Raw genomic sequence first — 25,073 nt, 5'->3', positions numbered from 1 at the left:
CCGCCTCCTCCGCGACGCGCGCGTCCGCGGATTTTTCCGCTTCCGTCGCCGCCGCCCTCGCCTCGGCGAGCGCGGCTTCCTTCTCTCTCAGCGCCGCGTCCGCCGCCTCGAGCGCGGCGGCGGTTTGGCTCGATTTCGCCTGGCCGTCCGCGGTGAGCGCCGCGAGCTTCGCCTCCGCGGTCGCGAGCGCGTCGGCGTTGGACCGCGACGCGTCCTCCGTCGACGCGAGCGTCGCGCGCAATCGCTCCACCTCCGCCTCCGCGGTCTCGCGCTCCGAGCGCAGGATCTGCACTTGGGTCAACGCCTCGCCGATCTCCTGCTCCGCGACCGCGAACGCGCGCGTCGTCGCGTTCGTCGACGACTCCGCGCTCGCGAGTTTCTTCTCGAGCGCGCGAATCTCCTCGAGCTTCGCGCGCGCGTCCTCCGCTGCGCTTCTGGCGGCGTCGTCAAAGTTCTCCACGGATTTCAACGCCGACGCGAGCTGCTGGTCTTTGTTCTCCAACGACTTGGACAGCATCGCGATCGTTTCTTCCAGCGCCTCGGCCTCTTCGAGCTCGCGCGCGAGCGCGTCCGCCCTCTTCTGAAGCGCGTCGCGCTCGACCGACGCGGCGGCGATCGCGTCGTCGCGTTCTCTTCTCAGCGCGTCGATCGTCACTCGTTGATCCCTCTCGACGCGTTCGGCGTCGTCGCCCGCCGCCTTCAACTCTCTCGAGAGCGACTTCAGCTTCATCTCCATCTCCGCCGCCCTCGCGACCGCCTCCGGGCTGCGCGCGACGCTCTCCGCGAGCGCCGCCTCGAGCTCGGCGACGCGCGCGGCGAGCTTCGCCTCCGCCGCGACCGCGTCCTCGCTCGAAGACTGCACGAGCGCGAACGCCGTCTTCATCTCTCGAAGCTCCGCGTTGACGAGCGCGAGCTCGCCCTCGAGCTGCAGCGCGTACGCCGTCTCGAGGTCAGACTCCGCTCGCTTGCTCGCGATCGTCTCGTAGTTTTTCATCGTCACCGCGTTGGCGGCGCGCGCCTCCTCGAGCTCGGTCTCTAACGACGAGACGCGCGATTCGAGCTCGCGTTCGCGCGCGCTCGCCGCCGTCGCCGCCGCCGCGAGCTCGTCGCGCGCCGTCTCGAACGCCGCGCGCGACACGTCGCGCTCGTCGCTCTCGAGCTCGAGGTCCGCGACGCGCTGCTCGAGCGCTTCTTCTCGGGACGCCGCCCGCGCGAGCTCGTACGCGAGGTTTTCTTTCGCCTCCTCGAGCGCGTCCTCGAGCTTTTTCTCTCTCCGTTTCGACTCCGCCGCGGCTTTCACCTTCGCGGTCTCCGCCTCCGCGATCGACGCGCGGAGCTCCGCGAGCCGCGCCTGCGCGGTCGCGATCTCGCGCTTGAGCGCCGCCTCGTTCGAGCTCGTCTCCGACGCGAGAAGATCAAGCTGCGCGCGCGACGCTCGAAGCTCGTCCGCGGCGCGCTTTTCTCTCGCGGCGAAATCAGCCGCCTTCTCCGCGGCGTCTCGCCTCAGACGCGTCTCGAGCTCCTCCGTCTCCGACTTCGCGGACGCCTCGAGCGCTCGCATCTCGTCCTCCGCGGCGGCGGTGTCCGCCTTGGCGGCCGCGAGCTGTCGCTTGAGGTCGACGATCTCCAGCGTGAGCTCCGAGTTGATTTTTCCCGCCGCCTTCGCGGCTTCGAACTGCACCTCCATCGCGTCGACGCGCGTTTGAATCTCGCGCTCGCGCGCCGCGGCGTCGTCGACAATCTTCTGGACTTGCGTCCTGGAGGTCTTGAGCTCGTCCTCGAGCGGGGCGATGAGCTCCTCGAGGAGGTTCTTCTCCTCCTCCGCGTTCGCCGCCGCGGCCTCGGCTTCCGCGAGTCGAGCTTCGAGGGCTTCCATCTCGCGAATCTTAGCCTTGGCGTCTTCGAGCTCGCTCAGCATCGACAGGCCAAACCCGGACTCGCCGGTTTTGCTTCTCTTCACGATCTGCGTGCCGCCCTTCTGGTACTTCGCCGTGGACGTGGGCTCGTTCTCGTTCTCGAGCTCGGTCAGCAAGAGCCGCAGCCGCGACGTCGCCTCCTTCACCGTCGGCGTCGTCGTCGCGCGCGCTTTTCTCCCCGCGTCGACGACGGATTCGAACAAACCGCCGAGGACGTTTTTCACGCTCTTCGTCGTCGCCAGCTCCGCCTCTGCGCGCGTCAGCGCGTCGTTCAGCGACGCGGACTTCTCCTCGAGCTCCGCCCTGAGGCGATCGACCTCCTCGCGGAGCTTCGCGTCGTCCCCGCCCGCGGTGACGATAACACGCTGCGTCGCGAGCTGGCTCTCGAGGACGATGACCCGCGAGCGGAGCGCCGCCTCTCTGTCGTCCGAGTTTGTCTTCGCCGAGACGTACTTCAAGAACGCCGCGTCGAGCTCCTCCTCGAGCGCCGCGGCGCGCTCGCGCTCGGCCTCGAGCGCCTCGTCCGCGGCGTCGAGCTGCGCGGAGAGCTCGTCCAGGTCGGCTCGCGTTATGGCCTTGTCTTTCTTCTTCACGATGACGGTGCCGCCTTTTTTGAAACCCGCGTCGTCGGCGTCTCGCGCCGTCGCCCTGAGCTCCGTGAGCTCGATCGTGATCTTGTCGATCTGAAGCTTCAACTCGCGCTCGCGCTCTTCCGCGGCTTCCTCGAGCGACCGCAGCATCGCCTCCGCGACCTCGACCTCCTCCGCGGCGTTCGCGGCGCGCGCGTCCGCGGCGGCGCGAAGCCTCGCGATCTCGTCGTTAAGCCGCGCCGCCTCCGAGGCGGCGGCTTTCTCCCTCTCGAGGTCGCGTCCCGCGGCGAGCACGCGCGCCTCCGCGAGCTGAGACTCGAGCTCGCGAACCTCCTTCGCCTTGCTCGCGAGCGTCTCGTCGACTTTCTTCTCGAACTTGGACGCGAGCCGCTCGAAGAAGCCCTTGCGCTCGTCCGCGGCGTCGCGCTCGCCCGCGAGGCGGTCCGCGCGCGCGAGCGCGTCTCTCAACGCGTCCTCCTTCTCCTCCAACGCCGCGCGAAGCGACAGCTTCTCCTCCGCGAGCGTCTCCGCGGCGGTCGTCGCGCCGACGTAGTCGCTCCGCAGCTCCTCGATCTTCTTCGCGAGCTCGGTCTGGATCGCGAGCTTATCGTCCGCGAGCGACTCCGCCGCGGTCTTCGCAGCCTCGAGCTCCTCTTCGAGCGCCTCGCGGACGCTCGCGATTTCGCGTTCCTTGGCGCTCGCTGCGGCGCCGAATCGCGCGCGGAGCTCGTCGCTCTCCGCCTTGAGCCGCGCCACGTCAGCCTCGAGCGCGTCCGTCGCGCGCTTCGAGTCCGCGAGCGCGGCGTCGCGCGCGGTCGCGGACGCGGCCTCCGCGTCCGCGAGCCGCTTCGTCAGCGAGAGGACGTCTCGACGCGCCGCCTCCGCGGCGGCGTCGGACGTCGCCGCCGCGGCGAGCTTCTCCTCCGCGGACGCGCGCGCCGCCGCCGCGTCCTTCGCCTCCCTCGCCGCGCGCTCCGCGTCTTCGCGCGACGCCGCGAGGTTTCGCTCGAGCGCGGCCACCTCCGCGGCGGCGTCGCCGACCGCGCCCAGCGCCGCCTCGATCTCGTCCGCGCCGTCGACGCCGTCGAAGTCCGACCGCAGCGCCGCCGTCTTGGTCGTCAGCAGCGCGGAGAGACGCGCGGACAGCGGCTCGGAGGCGGCGCCCTCCGACGACGCGCCGCGTCGGAACCCGGCGAGCAGGCTCGACGTCCACGACGCGAGCGTCTTCGCGCCGGCGGCGGCGCCGCCGCGCGTCGCGAGCTCGAGCTGCGCCTCCTTCTCCGCGAGCGCGGCGGCGAGACGCATCGCCTCGGTTCGCATCGCGTTCGTCTCCGCCGCCGCCGCCGCGCGCGCGGTCTCAGCCTCGGACGCGGCGGACGCGACGCCGCGCGCTTCCGCGGCCGCGGCCGCGGCCGCGATCGCGCGCTTCGCGTCGTCGAGCTCGGCGCGGAGCTTCTCCGCCGCCGCCTCCGCCGCGAGGACCTGTCCGACGCCCTCGCGCGTCTCCCGCAGCTGGGATTCGAACGCTTTTTCCGACATCGACGCCGACGCCTCCGCGGCGGCGAGCGCGACGCGCGCCTCCGCGAGCGCCTTATCTTTCTCTTCGAGAAGCGCCCTCGCGTCCGCGGCGTCGGCTCGCATCGCCGCCTCTTTCTCTCTCAGCGCCGCCTCCGCAGCCTCGAGCGCGTCGGCCCGACCGGAGAGGACCCGGCCGTCCGCGGTGAGCGCCGCGAGCTTCGCCTCCGCGGTCGCGAGCGCGTCGGCATCGGACCGCGACGCGTCCTCCGTCGACGCGAGCGTCGAGCGCAATCGCTCCACCTCCGCCTCTGCGGTCTCACGCTCCGAGCGCAGGATCTGCACCTGGGTCAACGCCTCGCCAATCTCCTGCTCCGCGACCGCGAACGCGCGCGTCGTCGCGTTCGTCGACGACTCCGCGCTCGCGAGTTTCTTCTCGAGCGCGCGAATCTCCTCGAGCTTCGCGTCCTCCACGGACGCGAGCGTCGCGTTCAATCGCTCCACCTCCGCCTCCGCGGTCTCGCGCTCCGAGCGCAGGATCTGCACCTGGCGCAACGCCTCGCCGATCTCCTGCTCCGCGACCGCGAACGCGCGCGTCGTCGCGGCCGTCGACGACTCCGCCTCGGCGAGCGCCGCCCGCGCCTCCGCCAGCGCGGCTTCCTTCTCCTCCAACCGCGCGCGCGTCTCCGCGGCTTCGATTTTGATCGCCTCCAGCGCGCCGAGATCCCTCGATTTCGCCTCTAAGGACGCCTCTAAACACGTGCGCTTCGCCTCCGAGTCCGCGACGGCGACGTCGCGCGCGGCGAGCAGCCCGCGCATCGCCTCCAAGTCGCGCGTCACCTTTTTCAATTCTTCGTCGCTCTCTTTTGTCGCCGTGTCGTCCGCGGCGCGCTCGAGCTCGCGCATCCGCGCCTCGAGCGCCACCTCGAGGTCGCGCGCGGACCACGTCTCGCCCGCCCGCGACGGTGCCTTCGCGCCGCCGAAGAGCGCGTCGATGAACCCGCGCGAGGGCACCTTCGCGCGCAGCGCGTCGGACGCCGCGACGGCGGCGGACACCTCGGCGATTTTTTCGCTCAACGCCGCCTCGAGCGCCCCGACGCGTTCGTTCAACGTCGCCGTCATCGCCGCTTCCGCGACGTCCGCGGCGGCTTTCGCTCGCGCCGCCGCGTCCGCGTCCGCCCTGAGCGCTTCTTCGCGCGCCGTCAGCGCGGCCGCCTCCGCGTCGCGCGCGGCGAGCGACGCCCTGAGCTCCGCGACTTGCGCGTCGTGCGCGTCGACTTTCGACGAGAGCTCCGCGACGGCGGCTGAGTTTGCCCTCGCGGCGACGACGGACGCCCTGAGCTCGGTCGAGAGCTTCTCCGCGCGCGTCTCCGCGGCCGCCTTGGCGTCGCGCTCGCGCTTCAGCGTCGCGTCCGCGACGGCCATCTCAGCCTCTTTGCCCGCGTACGCGCTTCTGAGCTCTTCGAGTTCCGCTTGAATCGCGTCGCGTTCGGCTCTCGACGCCGCCGCGTCCGCGTCCGCGGCGTCGCGCTCAGCCTTATCCGCCGCCGCGCTCGCGGCGGCCACCGCGGACGCGTCCTCCAGCTCGTTTATCCGATCTCTGAGGCGCTTCAGCTCCGCGGCGGCGACGGACGCTTTCATCTCCGTCGCGGCGATTCTCCCGCCCGCGGTTCTCGCCGACGCCTCCGCCTCGTCCCTCGCGTCCTGCGCGACGCGCGCGCGCTCGAGCGCGGCGTCCACCTCCAGCTGCTGCTTCGATAACACGTCGCTGAGGCGCTCGAAACGCTCGCGCGCAGCCTCCAAGTCGGCGCGCGCGCGCTGCGTCCCCGCGCTCCCGTCCGCTCGGAGCTTCGCCAGCTCCACCGTCTTCTCTTCGACGACGGCGCCGACGCGCGAAATCTCCGCTCGGAGCTCGTCGACGTTCTTAACGAGGTCGACGTTCTTCGCGTCCGCGCGCGCGACGGCGTCGAGCGCGCTCGCGAGCGCGCGCTCCTTGTCCGCGAGCGCGGCTTCGATCTCGTCGACGCGCTCCCTCGCGCGCGTCGCCGCAGCCTTGTTCTCCGCCTCGGATCGCTTCGCCGCGTCGGCGGCGGCTCGCGCGGAGGTCTCCGCCTCCGCCGCTCTCGACTCGATCGCTCGCAACCGCGCCTCCGCGTCGGACAGCTCGCCGCGCAGCGTCTCCGTCTCTTTCCTCGCCGCCGCCGCCGCGACGCCCTCCGCGATCGACGACGACGACGACGCGGTCTTCTCCGCGTCCGCCGCCGCGGCGGCGTCGCGCGCGCGCGCCGCGAGGCTCTCCGAGAGGCTCTCCTCGCGCGCCTTGGCGTTCGACAGTCGCTTCTCCGACGCGGCGAGCGCGTCTCTCGTCTCCCTGAGCTGCGTCCGCAGCTGGTCCATCGCCTCCCCGGACGCGACGTCCTTCGCGGCCATCTGACCGCGCAGCGTGGAGATGTCCGCGCGCAGGTCCGCGATCTCGTCCTCGATCGCGAGCGCGTCCTCTTCGCCGGCGACGCGCAACGCGGCTTCTTTCTCCGCGAGCGTCGCGTCGAGCGCCGCGACGCGCGCTCTCAGCGCGGCGATCTCGCCCTCCGCGGCGGCGTCGCCCGCTGACTTTTCGTCTCGCAAGTCGCGGAGCTTCTCTTCTAAGAACGCGGCGATCTCCGCGGACTCCGCGCCCGCGGCGGCGTCTTCCCGCGCGTCCTCGAGCTGCGTTTTCAAATTTTCAACCTCCGCGCGCAGGCGCTCGGCGGCGCCGCTCGCCTCCGCGCCCTTTCGCTCCGTCTCGGACAGCCGCTCCAGCAGCGCGGACTTCTCCGCGGCGAGCTCCTCTAGCCGTCGCATCTCCGCCGCGATGTCTTCCTCCGGGACGAAGCTCCGCCCGCGGGTCCTGACCGCGGACGCGAGCCCCGCGACGCCCTTAATCTGCGCGCCGACGAGCCGTAACCCCCACACCGTTCGACGCTCGCGGAGCTCGTGCATCTCGTCCGCGTCGTAGGGCTTCCCGGTCACGGACGCGCGCGCGGCGAGCTTCTCGATCTGGACGTCTAGTTTCGTCACTTCGGACGCGGCGATGGACACCTCCGCCCACTCGTTCGTCGCGTCGTCCTTCGCGTTTCCGTCGGCGTCGAGATACGACACGCCCGCCGCCGCGCCGCGCGCCCGCCGCGCGCGCGCGAGCTCCGAGACGGACCGTTCGATCAGGCGCGCCTCCGCGTCCGCCTCCGCGCTCTCGTCGTACGCCGCGACCTCGTTCCTGAGCGCGTCCGCGTCCGCTTTCACGCGCGCGAGCGTCTTCTCGGGGACGAATTCCCCGCGAGAGACGGCGTCGCGTAACTCTCTCTCGCGCTTTTCTCTCCGTCGGAGCTGCGCGGTGAGCTCCGCGCGGAGGGACACCCCGAGCGCGACGTCCAACCGCCGGTCTCTGTCCGAGCTCGACGCGGGTTCGAGGTCGAGCATGCGCTCCAGGCGATCTCTCACGACGACGACGACGTCGTCGTCGTCGTCGTCGTCGTCGTCGTCGTCGTCGTCGTCGGGCCCGCCGCCCGCGCGTCTCGACCTCGATCGCGACCTCTCGCTGCGCCGCGAGCGGCTCACCGTCTCCGCCTCCGCGGCCTCGACGCTCTCCGCGTCGATGACGTCGTCCAAGTACGCGGCGTCGCTGTAATCTGCGATCGCGGGCCGCGTCAGCTTCTGTTCCGGCGACGCCGTCGCGGTCGCGGACGCGGCCGCGGACCCAGACCCCGAGCCGTATCCGAGATCCGCGTAGGACGCGTCCTCCTCGCCGATCCTCCGCGGCGGCGCGACGGCGTTGAACGCCGCGAACGCCGCGGACGATATCGCCGCCGAGAGCGTCGCGGAGCGCGCGAGCGCGAGCCCGGGCGAGACGCTCGCGACGCTCGCGGCCATCGCGCCGACCGCGCCGACGACGCCCGCGGTCTCGGAGGCGAACGCGGCGGCGGCGAACTCGGCGACGGGCACCGCCGCGCCGAGCGCGGCGGCGAACGCCGCGCGCGGGTTCACGCCTCTCCAGAACCAGAACGGCCCGCCCTCGCGACGCCCCAACCCGCCGTCCACGAGCGCGCGCGTGTCCAACGCGCGCCCGCGGAGGAGAAAGTAATCCGTCGCGACGACGCCGAGCACGGGCGCGACGACGGCGGTACATGCGGCGAGCAACCCGCCGCCCACCGCCGCCGCCGCCGCGGGCGTCGCGCTCGTGGGAAGCCCCTGCGAGACGACGAGCATCGCCGCCGCGATCATCGCGGCGTCGGCGTCGGACAGCGTCGGGACGCCCGCGCGCAGGACCTGCGTCGCCGTGGGCGCGGCGATCGCGACGAAGAGCGGGAGGATCGCCGCCGGGGGCGCGCCGACCGCGGCGGCGAGGGCGCTCAGACCGGGGCCCGCGGCGCCCGGGTCGATCGCGACGCTCACCGCGAACGCGGCGAACGCGGCCGCGATCGGCAGCTTCGAGCACCACGCTGCGGCGCGGATTCGCGCGGGCGACAGCGGCCGCCCGACGCGCTGCGACGCGATCGCGTCGTCCACCGTGGACGCCGCGACGGTGTCCACGGCGACGCCGGTCATGATCACCCAGACGCCGACGAGCGCGAGCGCCAGGTCCATCGCGGGCGCGCTCGAGCTCGCGAATGACCCGCCCAACCCGCCGGTCGTCAGCGCGGTCGTCAGCGCGTTCAACGTCCCACCCGGGTCCGCGGCGACGGACGCGACGGCCGCTTTCGCCGCCTTCGCCGCCGCCGCCGCGCCCGCGACGATCTCTCCGCTGAACCACCCTTCCCTCGCCGCCGACGCCGCGGCGACGACGACGAACGCGCCGCCGCCCTTCACGAGCGCCGCGCGCGCCATCCCCGCGACGCCGCGGCTCTGCAACAACCACGCGACGCAGTACGCCGCGGTCTGCGCCCACGCTCCCTGTCCGAACGTGCTCAGGCTCGGAGAGAGGATCGCCGCGAGGACGTGCAACGCCTCGGCGCACGCGAGAAAATGCGTCGCGGCGAACCCGGCGGCGACGACGCGCCGCGCGCTCGACGCGACGCGCGCGGCGTTCACGCCGAACGCCGCGCGCGCGAGGAGCGGCCACTTGACGCCGTAGTTGGCCGCCGGGTGCGTCGCGAGCCGCATGAGCGGGAGGATCGCCGCCGTCGCCGCCGCCGCGACGAGCGCCGCGAGCGCGGGCGACGGCGCGGCGGCGGCGAAGGAGGAGACGTGCGCGGCGGCCGCGGGGACGCGCAGCCATCTCCACGCGGCGAAGGCGTAACACACGCTCACGCACGCGATCGCGTCTCTCGCGGTCGCGCTCGAGAACGGGCCGCGTCGCGGCGGCGGCGAGGAGGACGAGGAGGACGATCGCGGGTCGCGGTCGGGACGACGCGGCGACATCTCTCCGCCGGGATCGGCGGCGGCCGCCGCGCGCGCGACGACGCGCCGCGCGCGTCCCGCGTCGTCGTCGTCCCTCCGCGTCGCGCTCGCCGCGCTCGCGCGCGCGCGGATCACGACGCGCGAGCGCCGCTCGCGCGTCGCCATCGCCGGCGGCGACGCCGACGAGAAGAAGTCGCCGAGTCCTCCTCCTCCCCGCCCGGGCGAGAAGATTCCCGCGCGCGTCGTCGTCCGCGCGCGCGCGCGGCGCGGCCGCCACGCGGCGACGCGCCCTCGCGACGCCGCGCACGCGCCGGGGGTCACGCCGCGCGCCCTCCAGCGCGCCGGCGTCCGCGCGACGCGCGACGCGGCCGCGGGCGTCGCCGCGGAGGGGGGCATCTTGCTTCTCTAGCAAGAGCGAGCTCCGTCGAGCAGCCACCGCAACCCTCCCTCGCTGGGTTTTTTTTGCCGCTCGATCGCAATCACGTCACGGCGACGCGCCGGTCCGATACTCCGCCGTCGTCCTTCGCCGAGACCGCCGACGCGCGCGCCTCTCTGCGTGCGACGTGCGCGCGGCGCGATCTCTGTCGCGTATCGGCGCGGACGCGTTTGGAGCGGCGAGGACGCGCGCTGCGGCGGACCGTCCCGGGTTCCGGCTGAGGCTGGCAAGCTGGCACTGCGTGGTCGGTCTCGTCAGATTCGACGAGCCTCGTCGACAGCCGCGAAAAACGTCTCCACCTCCGACAGAAGCGGATGCGCGCCGCGACGACGACGACGACGACGTCGGCGAGCGTCGCCGCGTTCCGTCCTCGAACCCGACCCGCGCCGCCCGGCCGCGCGTCCTCCCGCTCCCGCCCTCTGGTAATGTCGTCGTCGTCGCCGTCGACGGACGCGCGGGTGTTCGACGCGGGCGTGCCGGTGTCCCAGCTGCCGTGGGGCGCCGATCTCGCGCGCGTTTCTTCGTCGATCGCGTCGCGCGACCTCGAGTACGCGGACGACGACGTTCCCCTGCGAGGGTACGCCTCCTTCGACGCGCGCGCGGTGGAGGAGACGCGGAAGCGCGGCGCGACGGGGACGGGCGGCGGCGGTCTCGACGGCGTGGTCGTGCTCCACACCGCGATAGGCCCGGGAGAGGTGTTCGTGAGAAGCTGCGTCGACGCGCTCGCGAGCCTGGGATACGCCGCCGCCGCGCTCGACATGTTCGGTCTACCCGAGTGCGTGTTCGACGCCGAGACGCGCGAAACGGCGTTCGGGGCGCTCAGGCGCGACCGGAGCTCGGCCGCGAAGCGCGTCGCCGCGGGCGTGCGCGCGCTCGAGGCGCAACCGGAGTGCGGCGGCGTCCGATGCGTCGTCGGGTTTTGCCTCGGCGGACGGTGCGCGTTGGACCTGGCGCGCTCGGGGTTCGGCGCGAGCGTCCGCGGCGTGGTCTCGTTCCACGGGATTCTGGACGACCCGTCGGACGAGGGGCTGCCGCGGAGCGCGGTCGCCGCGAATCCGCCGTCGGTCTTGATTTTCCACGGAGAGGAGGACCCTTTCTCGACGGCGGCGGCGAAAGAGGCGTGCCTCGCCGATTTGCGCGCTCGCGGCGTCGCGACGGAATTTCACGGTTTCCCCGGGGTGAAGCACGGGTTCACGCGCCCGGAGAAGACGACCGAGGAGGACGCGCGAGCGGGTTTCGGGTACGACGCCGCGGCCGCGGAGAAGAGCTGGACGCGATGCAAAGCGTTCATCGCGGAGACGTGCGAGTAGTATGTAGAAGGTAATACGAAGGTAAAATATAGACAGGTATAAGATAGACACACTCTCGCGCATGCGCCGCCTTCTTCTTCGCTCGCGCTCTCCCCGCGTCATTCATCGACTCAATTCTTCTTCTTGAGCTTGTCTCGGAGCGCCAACATGCCCGCCCACATGTCCCCCCATCGTCCCGTCGGGCCCGCCGCGTCCAACATCGGAACGAACATGAAGAACGTCACCCCGCACGCGATCGTCGTGGACAGCATGATGATCGTGCCAAACTTGACGAAGAAGGTGATGGTGCAAAACTGAAGCACGACGGCGGAGCACATCGTCGTGAACGCGGCGGACAACACGGACCAGCCCATCGTCGCGAGCGCCTCTCTCGCCATGACGCCTCTGGACGCCTTCTCGCCGAGGAGCTCCTCGTAGTGCTTCGCGGACTCCAAGTATGCGTGCCCGATGTGAATCACGAAATCCACGGACAGACCGATGAGGATGGAGAAGCAGATTCCCTCGAGGAAACCCAACGTCCAGCCCATCTGGATCACGGACGCGACGGTGCCGCAGAGGATCGCGGCGATGGCGGTCACGGAGTACACCGTGACGATGACGTTGCCGGTTCCGAAGAGGATGACGGCCGCGGCGAGGCCCAGCGTGATCGCCGCGGCGGAGTACGCCCCTCTCTGCATGTTGTCGATCGTGTCCATCCACCACCACCCTTGCGAGGTTTGGAACCCGCCCTGATAGCCCGCGGGCGCGGCGGCGATGCGGGGGTTCACCCACGCCTCCCACTTGTCGTATTCGTCCAAGAGGACGTTGAGCGGGGACGTGAACGGCACGGACGCCGCGAACGACGCCTTCAGGACGAAAATCTTCGCGTTCGCGTTCGTCTGCTCGCCCGAGGAGGGGTAGTAGAAAAACTTTTGAGATTCGGTGTCATGATTGTCCGCCCAGTACTTCATGCAGTGCTCCACGGTGCTCGCGGCCAACGGCCATCCGGGATTCGTGGAGCCGCACGACGTCGCGTCGACGCCGCTCGCGGCGACGATCCAGGCTCTGAACTGGTCCATCGGCGTGTAGTACGACGTCGTCGACATCCCGGACACGGTGTCGGAGCAGAACGTCGCGAACCAGGATTGCCCCGCCGTCGACGTCGGCTCGAACGTCGGATCCAACATCAACGACGAGCGCTTCGTAGGGTCCGTGTACTCGCCGTCGTCCCCGGGGACGAGGCCGAACATGACGGCCACCCACAACTGCGACTCCGTGGAGGACAAGAACCCGGTGAGCATCAGCGACGAGTGCTTCTGCACCGGGTCCGATTCCACGAGGAGCAAGACCTCGTTCGTCTCCGGGGTGGTGAGCTTCGACGCTTGCCACGCGGCGACGCCGCTAAAGGCGAGAAAGGTGACGACGAGGAACCACCGCGCCGCGTGAAGGAGTGGATACGCGTTCTTCCGCAGCACCTTCTCCGGGAGCGGGACCGCGGACTGGTGGATCGTCTTCGATCGCAGCAGGCCGGAGTTCTCGGACACCTTCGCCGATCCCTTCTGTTCCTTTCTCTTCTCGTAAAACGCGAAGAGGTCGAAACAGATGAGCGAGTAGCCTTTCCCTCCGTTATTCTGCGCGCGCAGGCTCGCGTCGTGCGTCCACGCCAACATCGCCGCGAAAATGGTGATGTCGTAGATGTAGTCGAAGATCACCATCGCGCACATGAAGATGGAGAAGACGCGAATGGGCGCGATCGGGATGATCGCAGACGACGCGAACGCGACGGCGGTCGTCGTCGAAGTCAATAACATCGCCCACGCCGCCTCCCAGTAGCACTCCTTCGCGACTTCGCTCGCGCTCGCGCCGGGGGGCATCCTCGATTTCGCTTGCATCCACTTGTCGTAGAACACGAAGCAGTCGTCCGCGCCGATGCCGGCGATGACGAAGACGCCGAGGAAGTTCAAGAACGGGAAGAACGTGATCTGGCAGACGACGGTCTGGAAGAAAACCGCCGACGGCAACGCCATCATGATCTGCAAAAAACCGCCGAGCGTCAAGAGCAAAGACCCGGTGTGCGCCCACAGCAGAAGCGTGATCACGATCGACGACCCCGTGGCGAGGAACAGGTCCGTCATGAGCGCCTCGTCCGTCTTCAGGGTTAAGAGTTCCTTGTCCGAGCTCGAGTACGCGACCGAAAAGTACTCGTTTCCGAGCTTCAACGACCCGTCCTTGTCCAGACCCAAGAGCCACTGCATCGTCGCGTCGTACTTCGAAGTGTCCATCGGGAACGTGGACTTCGTCATCGTGAGCTTCGTCGACCCGGTCTTGAACCCGGCGTTGAACTTCGCGGGGTCGAAGTAATATCCCGCGGTCGTCGAGCTACTGCACTTATCGGTCGCGTCGACGATGTACTTGTCCGCGCAGCCCGCGTAATTCGCGACCCACGTGTCGACGCTCGCCTGCTTGCTCGCCGTGAAGTCGTTGCACGACGTCAACGACAGCCGCGACATCAAGAACCTCGTCAAGGAGATTGGCTGGTAGCAGAACTCGTACGCGGAGCCGGTGCTCTGGAACGTGGTCGCCCACCCCGCGTCGCTCGGCAGCGGCGCCGCGCACGTCCTCCACGACTTGTCGCAGTAATCGGAGTATCCGCTCAGGCCCATGATCGTGTCCTCGACCTCGCACATCGCCTTCAGCCCCGCCACGTCGAAGAGGTTCGTGCCTTCGTAGAAGATGATCTCGAGGGCGTTGTTGCGATACTGCACGTACTCCTGCCCGTCGTTCGCGGTGTCCGCGTCCCCGTCGTCCGGGAGCGGGTAATACGGCGTCGAGCACGAGCCGGTGGACGACAGCAGGCTTCGGCCGCCCGCGCGACCGCGCGGCAGGGCGGCGCGCGGGTCGCGGCCGAGGTCCGCGGCGCGCTTCGCGTTCTCCGCGAGCGCGGCGTGCTCGTCGTGCGCGGCGGTGAGGCGCTTCTTCCACGCCCTCCCGGGGTTCATCGCGCTCGCGATCGCGAATCTCGACAGGGGGGATTTTGAACCCGTCTCGAGCGCGAGGTATTCGTCGTCGTCGTCGCCCGCCTCCAGGAGCGCTCGCGCGCGTCGGCGCTTCGAGTCCTTGGTCCCGACCGCCGCGGGGGTGCCGTCGGCGAGCGTGAACTGCCCGGTGCGCCACGTCTCCTCTTGGATCGCGGCTTTCGCGATCGGCGTCCCGCGCGTCTCCCATCCTTCCGTGTCGATGGAGACGCCGCCGAGGAGGAACCCCATGGCGCCGAGCAAGAGGGAAAAGGTGGACACCAAAAGCACGACGCAGCACGGCCACTTCGTGACGACGTGCACGGTTCTCGCTTTGGACTTCTCGTAGAATCCCGGGTTCGGGTTCTCCTCGCGGTGCAGCGACGACGCCCGGCGCTTGAAGACGCCGTCGCTGCCCGGGGGTTTCCCCGCTTTCGCGTCCATCGCGTCGTAATTGGCGTACTTGGCGCTCAGCGCGGGGAGCATATAGACGAAATGTCTACGTCCGAGATCTTCGACGACGTCTCAGGCGGTCACGCGCGAACGTCGTCCGCGCCGTGTTCGTGTCGACGCACGTGACGCGCGGCGGCGACTGGAGAGGCGCGACACATGTGGGGTGTTGAGATATTCTTTTGAAGACACGCGCGTCCCTTCGCAAATCGGACGTCATCGTCAGAAACGAGATCGATGATTTCTACTCGTATGAGCAAATAGTCTTTAATTTTTGCGACCCCCATGATTCTCGAAAAAAAACTTTCTCCGGGGGCAAAAATCCGACCTCTATGGGCAATTAGTACGAAAAAAATTGCCAGCCTGTACAGTACAACGGACACCTGGCTGTTTCGGACATGCACCGCCTGGAAAAAAGCCTGAAAAGATGCAGGTGCCGAAATCTTCGCCGCCACTCGACGGAACGCGCGGCGCCATGGGCGCGTCGTCGAGGCCGCGCGATCACACGTCGTGCCTCGTCCTCGTCTGCGGCCACCCCGCGAGCGGGAAGAGCCGCGCGGCGGCGGACATCGCGTCGCGCGTCGCCGCGGCCGTCCCCGACGCGCCGGCGCCCGTCGTCGTCTCCGAGGACTCCCTGCACATCGCGCGCAACGCCGGGTACGCGCACGGGCACGCGGAGAAGAACACGCGCGCGTCGTTGAAATCGACCGTGGATCGACTCCTGCGGAAGGACGGCCCGATCGTGATCGTGGACTCCGGGTGCGGGATCAAAGGGTTCCGGTACGAGCTATGGTGCATCGCGAGGGCGGCGGGCGCGCGCCACTGCGTCGTGCACGTGGACGCGCCGATCGACGACGCGCGACGATGGAACGCGTCGAGGAGGAGGAGCGACGACGACGACGACGAGAAGGAGTGGGGCGGGTACGACGCGCGCATCTTCGAGGACCTCGTCGTTCGGTTCGAGCGGCCGGACGGCAAGAACCGCTGGGACGCGCCGCTTTTCACGCTGCGGCCGCCGACGGCGACGACGACGACGACGACGAATTCGACGCCCGCGCTCGACGACGAGTGCGGGGAGTACAAGGACGCGACGAGGGAGGAGACGTTGACCGCGGCGGTCGCGGCGATCACGGGACGCGGGATCGGCGGCGGCGGCGGCGACGGCGGCGGGGCGTCGGGCGGAGGCGGTAACAAGGTCCTCGCGCCGTGCCAGGCGACGCAACCCGGGTTGGGCGCGAGCGCGCTGAGCGACACGAACTTGAGGGCGGAGATGGACCTCGGCGTGCAGGAGGTCATCGATGTCATCGTCCGCGCGGAGGCCGAGAGCGGCGGCGGCGGCGGCGGAAGAGCGGAGTACGCGTTCGGGGAGGGGCTGCCCGCGCTTCGAGTCGCGGCGCCGCCGAGCCTGCAGGTGCGTTCTATGCAAACGTTTTTCACCCACCGCTCGGTTTCAACATTTGATCGCGTGGGTCCCTTTCAACTGACCGGTGAACTGGTTTTGTATTTTGGAATCGCCCTGCAGCAGCTTCGACGGATGAAGCGGACGTTTTTGAAGATGGTCGGCGGCGGCTTGGCGCGGACGACCGTCGCGCGCCTCGTCGTGAAGAAGATGTTCATCGAGTACGTCGCGCAGAGCGCCGAGGGATCGCGCGATTGACGAGCGAGCGAGCGAACGAACTGAACGACGCGAACGCGCGCGAGCGATGAAGATTTAGTACTGTAACCTCTTAATTAGTCTACTACGAGAGCGTCGAGCCAGACGTCGACGACGTCGTCGCTTCCGTACCACGACTCCGCGGCGCTCTCGTCGTACGTCCCCACCTTGCTCATGGAGTGAAACACGCCGTCTATCGTGATGTTTCTCGCCCCGGGCAACGTTGCGTAGGCGTTCGGAACGACCGCGTCGCCCTCGACGCCGTCGCCTTCGCCGCAGACTTGCGCGTACGAGTTACAGCTGTATCCCGGGAGCGTCTTCTTCGCGGCTTCGCCCGCGCGGCCTCGCACCGTCCGCCCGGTCACGCACGTGTACTGAATCGCGGGCGCGAAGCGCGCGCCCGGCCACCGCGCGTCGACCCACCCGATCGCGCCTCGCGTCGCGTCGCTCGCGCCGGGCGGCGGCGCGCGGTGCGGGGACCCGAGGGTGACGACGCGACGCACGCGCGGGTGCGGCACGGGCACGCGTTCGATGACGACGCGCGTCTCGTCGGCGTCGGCGTCGGCGTCGGCGTCGTCTTCCTCCTCCGGCGGCGGCGACGGCGACGGCGACGGCTCGCCGTTCGCTCTCGCTTCCTCTTCGCGCCCTCTCGCGTACCGCGGCATCTCGTCGCGCTTCGGGAGCAGCCCGGCGAGGAACCCGCCGACGCCGCCGCCGCCGCCGCCGCCTCCGTTTTTCTTCCCTCTCGTCCGCCGCCGACGCCGCTTCGACCAGTCGACTTCGTTCAACGCGCCGCCGACGTACGCGCGCGCGAGCCAACCCCCCGCGCTGTGCGCGACGAAGTCCACGGTCTCCGCGCCCGGGTTCGCCGCGAGCGCGGCGCGCACGGCGGCGTCGACCTTTTCCAGGTACCACGTGTACCCCGGGTCAGTCGTGCTCTCGCCGGTGTAGAACCCGACCGATCCGACCGCGCGAAGGATGTTCGCCCAGTCCCTCCTCTCGAGGTCGACGACGTGGACGTCCCATCCGCGGCTCCGGAGCGACGTCGCGATGCACGCGGACGAGGACGCGTCGCCGAACGGCGCGAGGTAGTCGTTCGAGTCGTTCCCGAAGCCTGGGAGGATCACGACGGGGGGCGCGCCGCGGGGCGCGACGACGCGCGGGACGGTCGCGTCGGGCGCGAACGCCAGGCGATCGGTGGCGTCGAACGCCGCGGTTATGGGCGCCGCGGACGACGCGGACGCGCGCGCGAGGACGGGACCACGACGGGTCGCGCGATGCCGTCGCGTCGCGATTCGCGGGTTGGCGGAAGCGCCCGCGGCGACGTGCCGCGCGGACGTCGCGCGCGCCATGGTACTCTGCTGGCGACGATATCCACAGGAAGTTCCGAGCTTCCGCTTCTGACCGCCCCGAAGCGACGTTCGACTCTTCGCGCGTCGATCACTTCGCGAGGCGCGGCGCCCGGTGGACGCGCGTGCGTCGCGGGGACCATGACGCGACTCGCTCGCGCGCTGATGCTGTGCGCGCTGGCGTGCGCGCTGCTCGCGCGCGCGACCGCGGACGAGTTCGATCACAAGGCGCGTCCTCCGTCGCGCGCCTCCCCGCCGATCGATCGATCCCTCAGAAAACAATCGCGACGCGATCGATGAACGAATTCCCCCCCCACCCCGTTCAGATCCGACCCTCGATCGCGCGCTGACCCCACCCCCCCCACCCCCCCATCCCCCCGCCCCGCCCCCGCAGTACGTCCTCGGCGACGAGGTCAAGCTCTGGGCGAACAAGGTGGGTCCGTACAACAACCCTCAGGAGACGTACAACTACCACCGCCTGCCGTTCTGTCGCGTGAACGCCTCGCCGAAGCACAAGTGGGGCGGCCTGGGTGAGATCTTGCAAGGGAACGAGCTCGTGGAGAGCGACATGAAGTTCGAGTTCGGGAAGGACGTCGCGAGGACGACCGTGTGCGAGATCGCGTCGCTGTCGAACCGCGAGTCCGCGGCGTTCGCGCGCGCGGCGCGCGAGCACTACTGGTACGAGTTCGTGATGGACGACCTTCCCGTCTGGGGCTTCGTCGGGGAGAACGCGAAAGGAGACGGCGAGGGCGAGGTCGCGGGCGCGCCGAAGATCTACGCGCACAAGAAGTTCGAGATCGAGCACAACGACGGGCGGATCACGCAGGTGAACCTCGTCGCGGAGAACCCCGTGGCGGTGACCCCGGGGGCTAAGATCGCGTTCACGTACGAGACGAGGTGGACGAAATCGGACGCGCCGTTTTCGAAGCGGTTCGAACGCTACTTAGACAACGACTTCTTCGAGCACCACATCCACTGGTTCAGCATATTCAACTCGTGCATGATGGTGATCTTCCTCGTCGGCATGGTGTCCATGATCCTGATGCGGACGCTGAGGAAGGACTACGCGAAGTACACGTCGAGGGACGACGACGACGACGTGGAGGGCGGCGGCGACGGCGGCGACGGCCGCGGCGGCGCGTCGGAAGAGTCCGGCTGGAAGCTCGTCCACGGGGACGTGTTCCGAGCCCCTAGCGCGCTGCCCGTCCTCGCCGCGATGCTCGGCACGGGCGTGCAGCTCGCGGCGCTCTTCTTACTCGTGATTCTCATCACGATCGGCGGCGCGATGTACGAGGGAAGAGGGACGATTCTCACGGTGTTCATCGTGTGCTACGCCCTGACGTCGTTCGTCGGCGGGTACGTCTCCGGCGGGTTCAACGCGAGGAACGAGGGGAAGAACTGGATCAAGGCCATGGCGCTCACCGCGGGTTTATTCCCCGGGTCGTGCTTCGCGATCGCGTTCGCGTTGAACGCGGTGGCCATCTCGTACAGTTCCTTAGCCGCGGTGCCGTTCGGGACGATGGTCGTCATGACGTTCATGTGGTTGTTCATCTCCTTCCCGCTCGTGTTGTTGGGCACGGTCATCGGGCGGAACGTCGCGGGCGCGCCGAATAACCCGTGCCGGGTGAAGTCCATACCGCGGCGCATACCGGAGCGCGAGTGGTATCTCACGCCGCTCGCCATCTCCTTGCTCGGCGGCGTCCTGCCGTTCGGCTCCATATTCATCGAGACGTACTTCGTGTTCACGTCGATGTGGAACTACAAGGTGTACTACGTCTACGGCTTCTTTTTACTCGTGTTCGCGATCTTGTTGATCGTGACCGCGTGCGTCACCGTCGTCGCGACGTACTTTTTGCTCAACGCGGAGAATTGGAGATGGCACTGGACCGCGTTCAACGCCGCCGCGAGCGTGTCTCTGTACGTGTACGCGTACAGCGTGTATTACTTCGTGTTCAAGACGAAGATGACTGGGTTTTTCCAGACGTGCTTTTATTTCGGGTACACCGCGATGTTCTGCCTCGTCCTCGCGCTCGTGTGCGGCGCGACAGGGTACGTCGCCGCGAACGCGTTCGTGCGGCGGATATACCGAAACATCAAGTGCGATTGATCGGCGAGCGAGGCGGTTGTAAACGAGCGTCGGCGTTCAATCAATCTTTATACCGTTTCGCATCCTCCTCCTCCTTCTCCTCGTCGTCTTTCTCGCTCGTAAAGCGCGATGCCTCCTCCTTCTCTTCCTCCTCGCGATCGACGCTGCCGGGAGTGGACCCCCCTCTCCCCCGGGAAGTCCCCGCGGCGGCGGCGGCGGCGGCGGCTTTCGCGAGCGCGCCCGCGACGCCGCCGAGCGCATCCTTCAGTCCTTCCCTCCCTCCTCTGATCCCGAACGCCCTCAACAGATGCCAGTCCCAGCCCACCATCGCGGCGCCGGCGTACCCGGACGCCTCCTCAAAGTCCGTCCCGAACGCGTCCAGCCGCGTCACCGCCTCGTGCACGAACGCGCGCGTGTCCTCGTATCCCGGCGACGCGTCCGCGAGGAGGTGCGCCTCCGCGGCGGCGTACAACGCGCCGACGACGGCGCGATCGCCGTACCAGCCCCCTCTCGTCGCGGCGTCGCCGACCGCACCGAGCGATAGGTGGTGATCGATCGTCCCCAGCCCGAACCCGCTGCCGATGGCGTCGCACATGTCGTTCGCGAGCATCGCGCGTTGCGCCACCGTCGACGCGAGATTTTCCGGTCGCGCCTGCACGGCGAGCGCGGCGGCCCAGTCGTCGATCACCGGCTTGATCATGTCGAGACGCCAGTTGATGATCTTCTCCAGCTTCGTCCGCGCGGACTCGTACCGCAGCTCCTCGTCGCGCTTCGTCGTTATCATCAGAGCTAAGCGGCTGTCGCACTCGGAGACGAATTTATCGACGAGCGCGCCGACGCCTCGCGGGACCTGTCGCGCCGCCGCGGGGGAGAGGTTCAGGTCCCTCGCCGCCGCGCGCAGGGCGTCGTCGGTCCACCCGAGCGTCGGGACGCGCTTCATCGCCGCGGCGAGGATTTTCTGCGTCAGGACGTGCGCTTCGTCCTTGTCGCGGACGCGTCGGTCGCGCTCGGACTCCGAACCCGAACCCGAACCCGAACCCGAACCCGAATCCGCCGCGGAGGACGCGTCCTGCCCGGGGGCGGATTCCTCCTCCTCCTCCCTCGGCGTCGTCTCCGCGGCGAACCCTCGCGGCGCGAGGGCCGCACCGCCGCGCGGCGCGGCGGGCGCGCGCGCGCCCCCCCCCGCGCGCGCGAACGGCGGCGCGGCGCCGCGCCGCGACGCCGCGACGGCGCGCGTCGCGATCGCGCGGCTGAAGAGGCGCCCGAGGCGCCTTCGCGCGATCGACCACGCCATCGTCGTCGTCGTCGTCGTCGTCGTCTCTCCTTCTAGTAGCTAGTGTCTGTCTTCTAACGTGCGCGTGTCTTCTAACCGCGCGTCTACGTCCGCCTCGCGACCACACGAGCGCTTTGGTCACTTCGCGTCGCCTCCTAAGAACGACGGCACTACGACCGCGCCGGACGTGCCGACCATGACGCCGATCGTCGCCGCCTGCGCGAAGATCCGTCCTCGCATCATGTTTTGCGAGAGCTGCTGGTTCCCCGTCTTGAACGCGACGAAGCCGGCGAAGAGGACGCCCGCGGTGATCGCGGCGCCGACGAGGACGAGAGGGCTTCGGTGACTCTTGCGGCTCGGGAGGATGTCTTCCGGCGGCGCGGGGGACATTTAGAGCTGCGCGGGGACGTGTGCGGCGTCGGCGCGAAGATCGCGCTTCATCAGAGAACGTCACTCACGCACACGTGGCTCTCCGCCGCGCGAGTGCCAGCTGTCAACCTCGTCTTCTGCCAGTCTCTGTCGTCGCGATAAGCGTCGTCAGTCCCCTCCGCGCCGCACGGCGCGCGAGCACGAGCGATGCCGACGACGATGTCGACGTCCGCGACAGCCTTCGCCGCGGCGTGCGCGGCGGCGTCGTCGTCGCCGCGCTCGAGGACGCGCGCCGGCGCGCCTCGGTGCGCGCGTCGTCTTCGGATCTCTCGCTCGTCGCGCCAGCGCGCGTGGACGACGAGAAAAACGAACGCGACGCGCGCGGCGGCGAACGCCGACGACGACGACGACGCCGGAGGAGGAGGAGGAGGAGGATCCTCCGCGCCGCCCTCCGCGTCCGACGCGCTCGCGGAGAGACTCGCGAAGGCGAAGGCGTACAGAGACGCCGTGAACAAGCAGTCCGCGTCGATGGGGAAACCGAGCGAGATGGCGGACGCCGTGAAGGAAGCCATCGCGCGCGCGGAGCGCGCCAAGGCGTCCGCGAACGACGCGTCCTCCCCGACGCCGAGCGGCCCGAAGGAGGTCAAGGTGAAGATCCTGACGCGAAACGCGGACTACAATCCGTTCGGGGAAGACGAGGCGGTCGTGGGGAGAGAGTCAGAGACGGGCGAGGTGTTCAGGCCCGAGGCGGGCGGCGCGTTCCGCGGCGACGGCCCGACGGCGGCGCAGGCGGAGATGCTGCGGAGCGGCGGGCGGCGACGCGAGAGAGGCTTGGGGAGCGAGGAGGCGAACGCGGAGCCCGTGGAGGCGCGTCCGAAGCTGGAGATTTCGAAACCCCCGGGCGAGGGCGAGGACGCGGAGAACGGCGAGTCGAACTACAAACCGTCCGTCAGCACGTGGGGCGTGTTCCCGCGACCGGATAACATCAGCGAGGCGTACGGCGGCGGGAAGACGATTAAGGCGGGGGAGTTCGTTCCCGAGACGGAGGAGGAAAAGGAAGCGCGACGGAAGCGCGTCAGGGATAAGTTGAAACAGTTTCGCTCGAACGCCGGGATAGAGGTGTCCAACGGGACGATCGTGCGGTGGCAAGCCGCGCTCACCGAGGCCAAGTCGTTGATGTCCCAGGGCAAGCTCCAGGCGTCGTACGAGCTGTTAGAGCCGATCGTGAAGGTGGAGAACATCTCGCCCAAGCTCGAGATCGGCGGGGACATGATCTTCAACTACGCGGTGTGCTTAGACTCCTGCGGCCGCCGAGAGGAAGCGTTGGAGATGTACAAGCGGTGCGTCGGGTGTCCGCACGGGAAAGTGTCCAAGATGGCGGATCGCATGATCTGGGGGATGACGACGGCGTCGAAGAAGATGAAGGCGGACCAGTTCGACTACGACGGCATCAAGGACAAGTACGACCCGTTCCTCATCAAGATGACCACGGAGCGCCAGGACTGGAAGATCGAGTCGGACCCGGAGGAAGAGGAGGCGCTGAAAAAGGTCACCGCCGCGTCCGTCGCGTTCGTCGTCGCGCTGCCGCTCGCGATGGGCGCTCTGATTTACGCCTCGCGGTTTTAAGGTGCCGGCGGCGAGCGCACGCGGTCGTGATGAACGACATGATACCGCGTGTTGTGATTCAATTCGGTTTCGAGTATTATACACGCCGCGTCACGCCACGCCGCGTCACGCCACGCCGCGCCGCGCCGCGCCACGCCGCGCGCGTTCACAGGGGTCATCACATCACTTGAGCGCGACCCATTTCTCTCCTCCGTGACCGGTTTCCTTTTTCTGCAGGAGCTTCCACCCGCCGCCGCCGTCGCCGGCGAGCTGCAACTCGCGGTGATGAAACTTCCGAAGCTCCAACCGGTGCGCGATGGAGACCACCGTCGTCCCCTGCGCGAGCACGTGCTCGTACAGCGAGTGCTCCTCGTCCGGGTTGATCGCGCTCGTGGCCTCGTCTAATATCGCGAACGGCGGGGCGTGGAAAAACAAACGCGCGAACCCGATGCGTTGCCGCTCGCCCCCGGATAACACGTCGTTCCACTCCAGGTGACGCGTCGCGAGACCGACGTTCGGGACGCCGCCGTCGACGAACTTCCCCAACCCCGCCATCCGCAGGCACTGCTTGATCTTCTCGTCCTCCTCTTTCGCTTTCGCTTTCGCGGCGTGGTAGTACAAGTTCCCATCCGCCAGCGCGGTGCGCGGGTACACGACTTGGTCTCTCAAAGATCCCTGGAGCAAGTACGGCCGCTGCGGGAGCCACATCATCACCGCCTTGTCCTTGTTCTCGTCGTCTGCCACCTTCGGCGTCGTTACCGTGCCCTCGATCGGCGCCCAGAGACCGGCGAGGACGCGCAGTAACGACGTCTTCCCCGAGCCGTTCGGACCGGTGATCAGCAGGTGCGACCCGCGTTCGACGGTCATCGTGAGCCCCTTGACGAGCAGACGGTGCCCGCCCCCGGGCTCGGGCGCGCCGACGGAGACGCCGTCGAAGCGTATGCCCCCGGCGTCGACGCCGTCGTCTCCGGTGATGAGTAAACGGTCGTCCGCGGCGCGTTTCTTCTCCGTCTCCACGCCCTTGTCCATGACTCTGAATAACTGCGAGAGTCGATAGGTGTACCCGGCGAGCTCGTCGAGGTTCCTCCCCAGGAGTAACACCTCGGTGAACGCGCTGCCGCACCGCAGCATGAGCTCTTCCGTGGCTCGGAACATGGAGATGCGCTCGCCCTCGCTGACGGCCGCCCTGACCATGAACGGGACGTGGACAAATATCGACCCGACGAGCAAGCCCTGAAACTTCGACACGTTATCCGCGACGGACTTGCGAATCCTCTGCAACGCGTGCCACCGCTGCGTGACGACCATGTTCTTCAGGCCGTCGTCCAGGATACCAATCTCGCGGTCGGATCCGCCGAGGAGCGCGACCTCTTCCGCGTGCGCGATGAGACGCGCGTGCGTGTGCCGGAACCCGCCCTCCAGGGCTTGCTCTTTCGCCACCATCTTCCCGAGCGACGGCGACATCTGACGCAACACCGTGGTTATGAAAATCTGCGCGCCGAACAGCGCGAGCGGTCTAGAGTACCCGAGCTCCTTCGCCGCCTCGGTGAGCGACAGCGTGAACTCGAGGATGGGCTTGAACGAGTGGCCGTAGAGGAACGCGGCTTCTTTCGAGAAGGCGTCCACGTCAGCGACGATTCTCTGGTCCACGTTGTCGAGCCCGCCGTCTCGCAGCACCGCGGTCTTGTAGAAGTTGTTCGCGCTCATGTACTTCTTGTGCGCGTGACGCGTGAGCGCGGCTCTCAGCTCGATCTGTATGAGCGTCTCCGTGTATCGCAAGCCGCTGTTCACGACGACGGCGGAGCCCATCCACCCGGAGAAGTTGAAGAACCAGCGCACCCAGAATTTCCAGCTCGCCGTGGAGATCGCCTTGGTGAGATAGAACGTGTTCACCTTGTTCGCTCGCACGGTGAGCAGCGTTCGCATCACGAGCAGCGCGAACTGCCCGACGAGGAGCTGCGAGAAGTGGCACGTCGGCGTCGGCGCGGCGACTTTGACGAGGTACGACAGCTCGTTCCAGAAATCTTTCCCGATCTTTTCCTTCTTCCCGCCGCCCGAGCCCTCTCGGGCGGTCTTGCCGCGACCGCCCTTCTTCCCACCGCGCTTCTTCTCGCCGCCGCCCGCGGACGACGACGACGACGCGTCCTTGGCTGC

At 68.8% G+C, this 25,073-nt stretch overlaps 10 protein-coding genes across 10 annotated transcripts in view; 4 read left to right on the top strand and 6 right to left on the bottom strand.

The window, feature by feature from the left end:
• Positions 1 to 9,559, bottom strand: part of MICPUCDRAFT_41612 (uncharacterized protein) — a gene marked incomplete at both ends in the record, with an annotated part of 17,996 nt that extends 8,437 nt beyond the window's left edge. The window contains one exon of the mRNA XM_003061405.1: positions 17 to 9,559. Coding sequence (XP_003061451.1) covers positions 17 to 9,559 — 9,543 coding nt within the window. The remainder of the gene's footprint in view (positions 1 to 16) is intronic.
• A 696-nt stretch (positions 9,560 to 10,255) lies between these two features.
• MICPUCDRAFT_51147 (uncharacterized protein) lies at positions 10,256 to 11,140 on the top strand (the record flags this gene model as incomplete). The annotated part of the gene is made up of 1 exon (XM_003061649.1): positions 10,256 to 11,140. One exon carries the CDS (start codon positions 10,256 to 10,258, stop codon positions 11,138 to 11,140), a length of 885 nt encoding a protein of 294 aa, XP_003061695.1.
• A 5-nt stretch (positions 11,141 to 11,145) lies between these two features.
• Positions 11,146 to 12,930, bottom strand: MICPUCDRAFT_62927 (resistance-nodulation-cell division superfamily; the record flags this gene model as incomplete). The annotated part of the gene is made up of 1 exon (XM_003061404.1): positions 11,146 to 12,930. One exon carries the CDS (start codon positions 12,928 to 12,930, stop codon positions 11,251 to 11,253), a length of 1,680 nt encoding a protein of 559 aa, XP_003061450.1. The 3' UTR covers positions 11,146 to 11,250.
• A 2,080-nt stretch (positions 12,931 to 15,010) lies between these two features.
• On the top strand, positions 15,011 to 16,320 carry MICPUCDRAFT_62925 (uncharacterized protein; the record flags this gene model as incomplete). Its single annotated transcript, XM_003061648.1, has 2 exons — positions 15,011 to 15,994; positions 16,106 to 16,320. 2 exons carry the CDS (start codon positions 15,011 to 15,013, stop codon positions 16,238 to 16,240), a joined length of 1,119 nt encoding a protein of 372 aa, XP_003061694.1. The 3' UTR covers positions 16,241 to 16,320.
• On the bottom strand, positions 16,315 to 17,589 carry MICPUCDRAFT_51144 (uncharacterized protein; the record flags this gene model as incomplete). The annotated part of the gene is made up of 1 exon (XM_003061403.1): positions 16,315 to 17,589. One exon carries the CDS (start codon positions 17,587 to 17,589, stop codon positions 16,315 to 16,317), a length of 1,275 nt encoding a protein of 424 aa, XP_003061449.1.
• Positions 17,590 to 17,727: 138 nt separating this feature from the next.
• MICPUCDRAFT_48250 (uncharacterized protein) lies at positions 17,728 to 19,693 on the top strand (the record flags this gene model as incomplete). Its single annotated transcript, XM_003061647.1, has 2 exons — positions 17,728 to 17,818; positions 17,913 to 19,693. The coding sequence occupies 2 exons, from the start codon at positions 17,728 to 17,730 to the stop codon at positions 19,691 to 19,693; spliced, it is 1,872 nt and encodes a 623-aa protein (XP_003061693.1).
• Positions 19,694 to 20,060: 367 nt separating this feature from the next.
• Positions 20,061 to 20,660, bottom strand: MICPUCDRAFT_5471 (uncharacterized protein; the record flags this gene model as incomplete). Its single annotated transcript, XM_003061402.1, has 1 exon — positions 20,061 to 20,660. A coding segment is annotated over one exon (600 nt), but the record flags the coding sequence as incomplete, so codon positions are not given.
• A 471-nt stretch (positions 20,661 to 21,131) lies between these two features.
• Positions 21,132 to 21,317, bottom strand: MICPUCDRAFT_9786 (uncharacterized protein; the record flags this gene model as incomplete). Its single annotated transcript, XM_003061401.1, has 1 exon — positions 21,132 to 21,317. A coding segment is annotated over one exon (186 nt), but the record flags the coding sequence as incomplete, so codon positions are not given.
• A 183-nt stretch (positions 21,318 to 21,500) lies between these two features.
• MICPUCDRAFT_48249 (uncharacterized protein) lies at positions 21,501 to 22,940 on the top strand (the record flags this gene model as incomplete). The annotated part of the gene is made up of 1 exon (XM_003061646.1): positions 21,501 to 22,940. Exon 1 carries the CDS (start codon positions 21,522 to 21,524, stop codon positions 22,938 to 22,940), a length of 1,419 nt encoding a protein of 472 aa, XP_003061692.1. The 5' UTR covers positions 21,501 to 21,521.
• A 234-nt stretch (positions 22,941 to 23,174) lies between these two features.
• Positions 23,175 to 25,025, bottom strand: MICPUCDRAFT_28602 (ATP-binding cassette superfamily; the record flags this gene model as incomplete). Its single annotated transcript, XM_003061400.1, has 1 exon — positions 23,175 to 25,025. A coding segment is annotated over exon 1 (1,671 nt), but the record flags the coding sequence as incomplete, so codon positions are not given.
• Between the last annotated feature and the right edge of the window lie 48 nt (positions 25,026 to 25,073).

This window comes from Micromonas pusilla, assembly GCF_000151265.4.
Source record: "Micromonas pusilla CCMP1545 genomic scaffold MICPUCscaffold_10, whole genome shotgun sequence".
Lineage (NCBI taxonomy): Eukaryota > Viridiplantae > Chlorophyta > Mamiellophyceae > Mamiellales > Mamiellaceae > Micromonas > Micromonas pusilla.
Note: the sequence above shows the minus strand (reverse complement) of the source record. Positions and strands in the feature narration are given on the sequence as shown.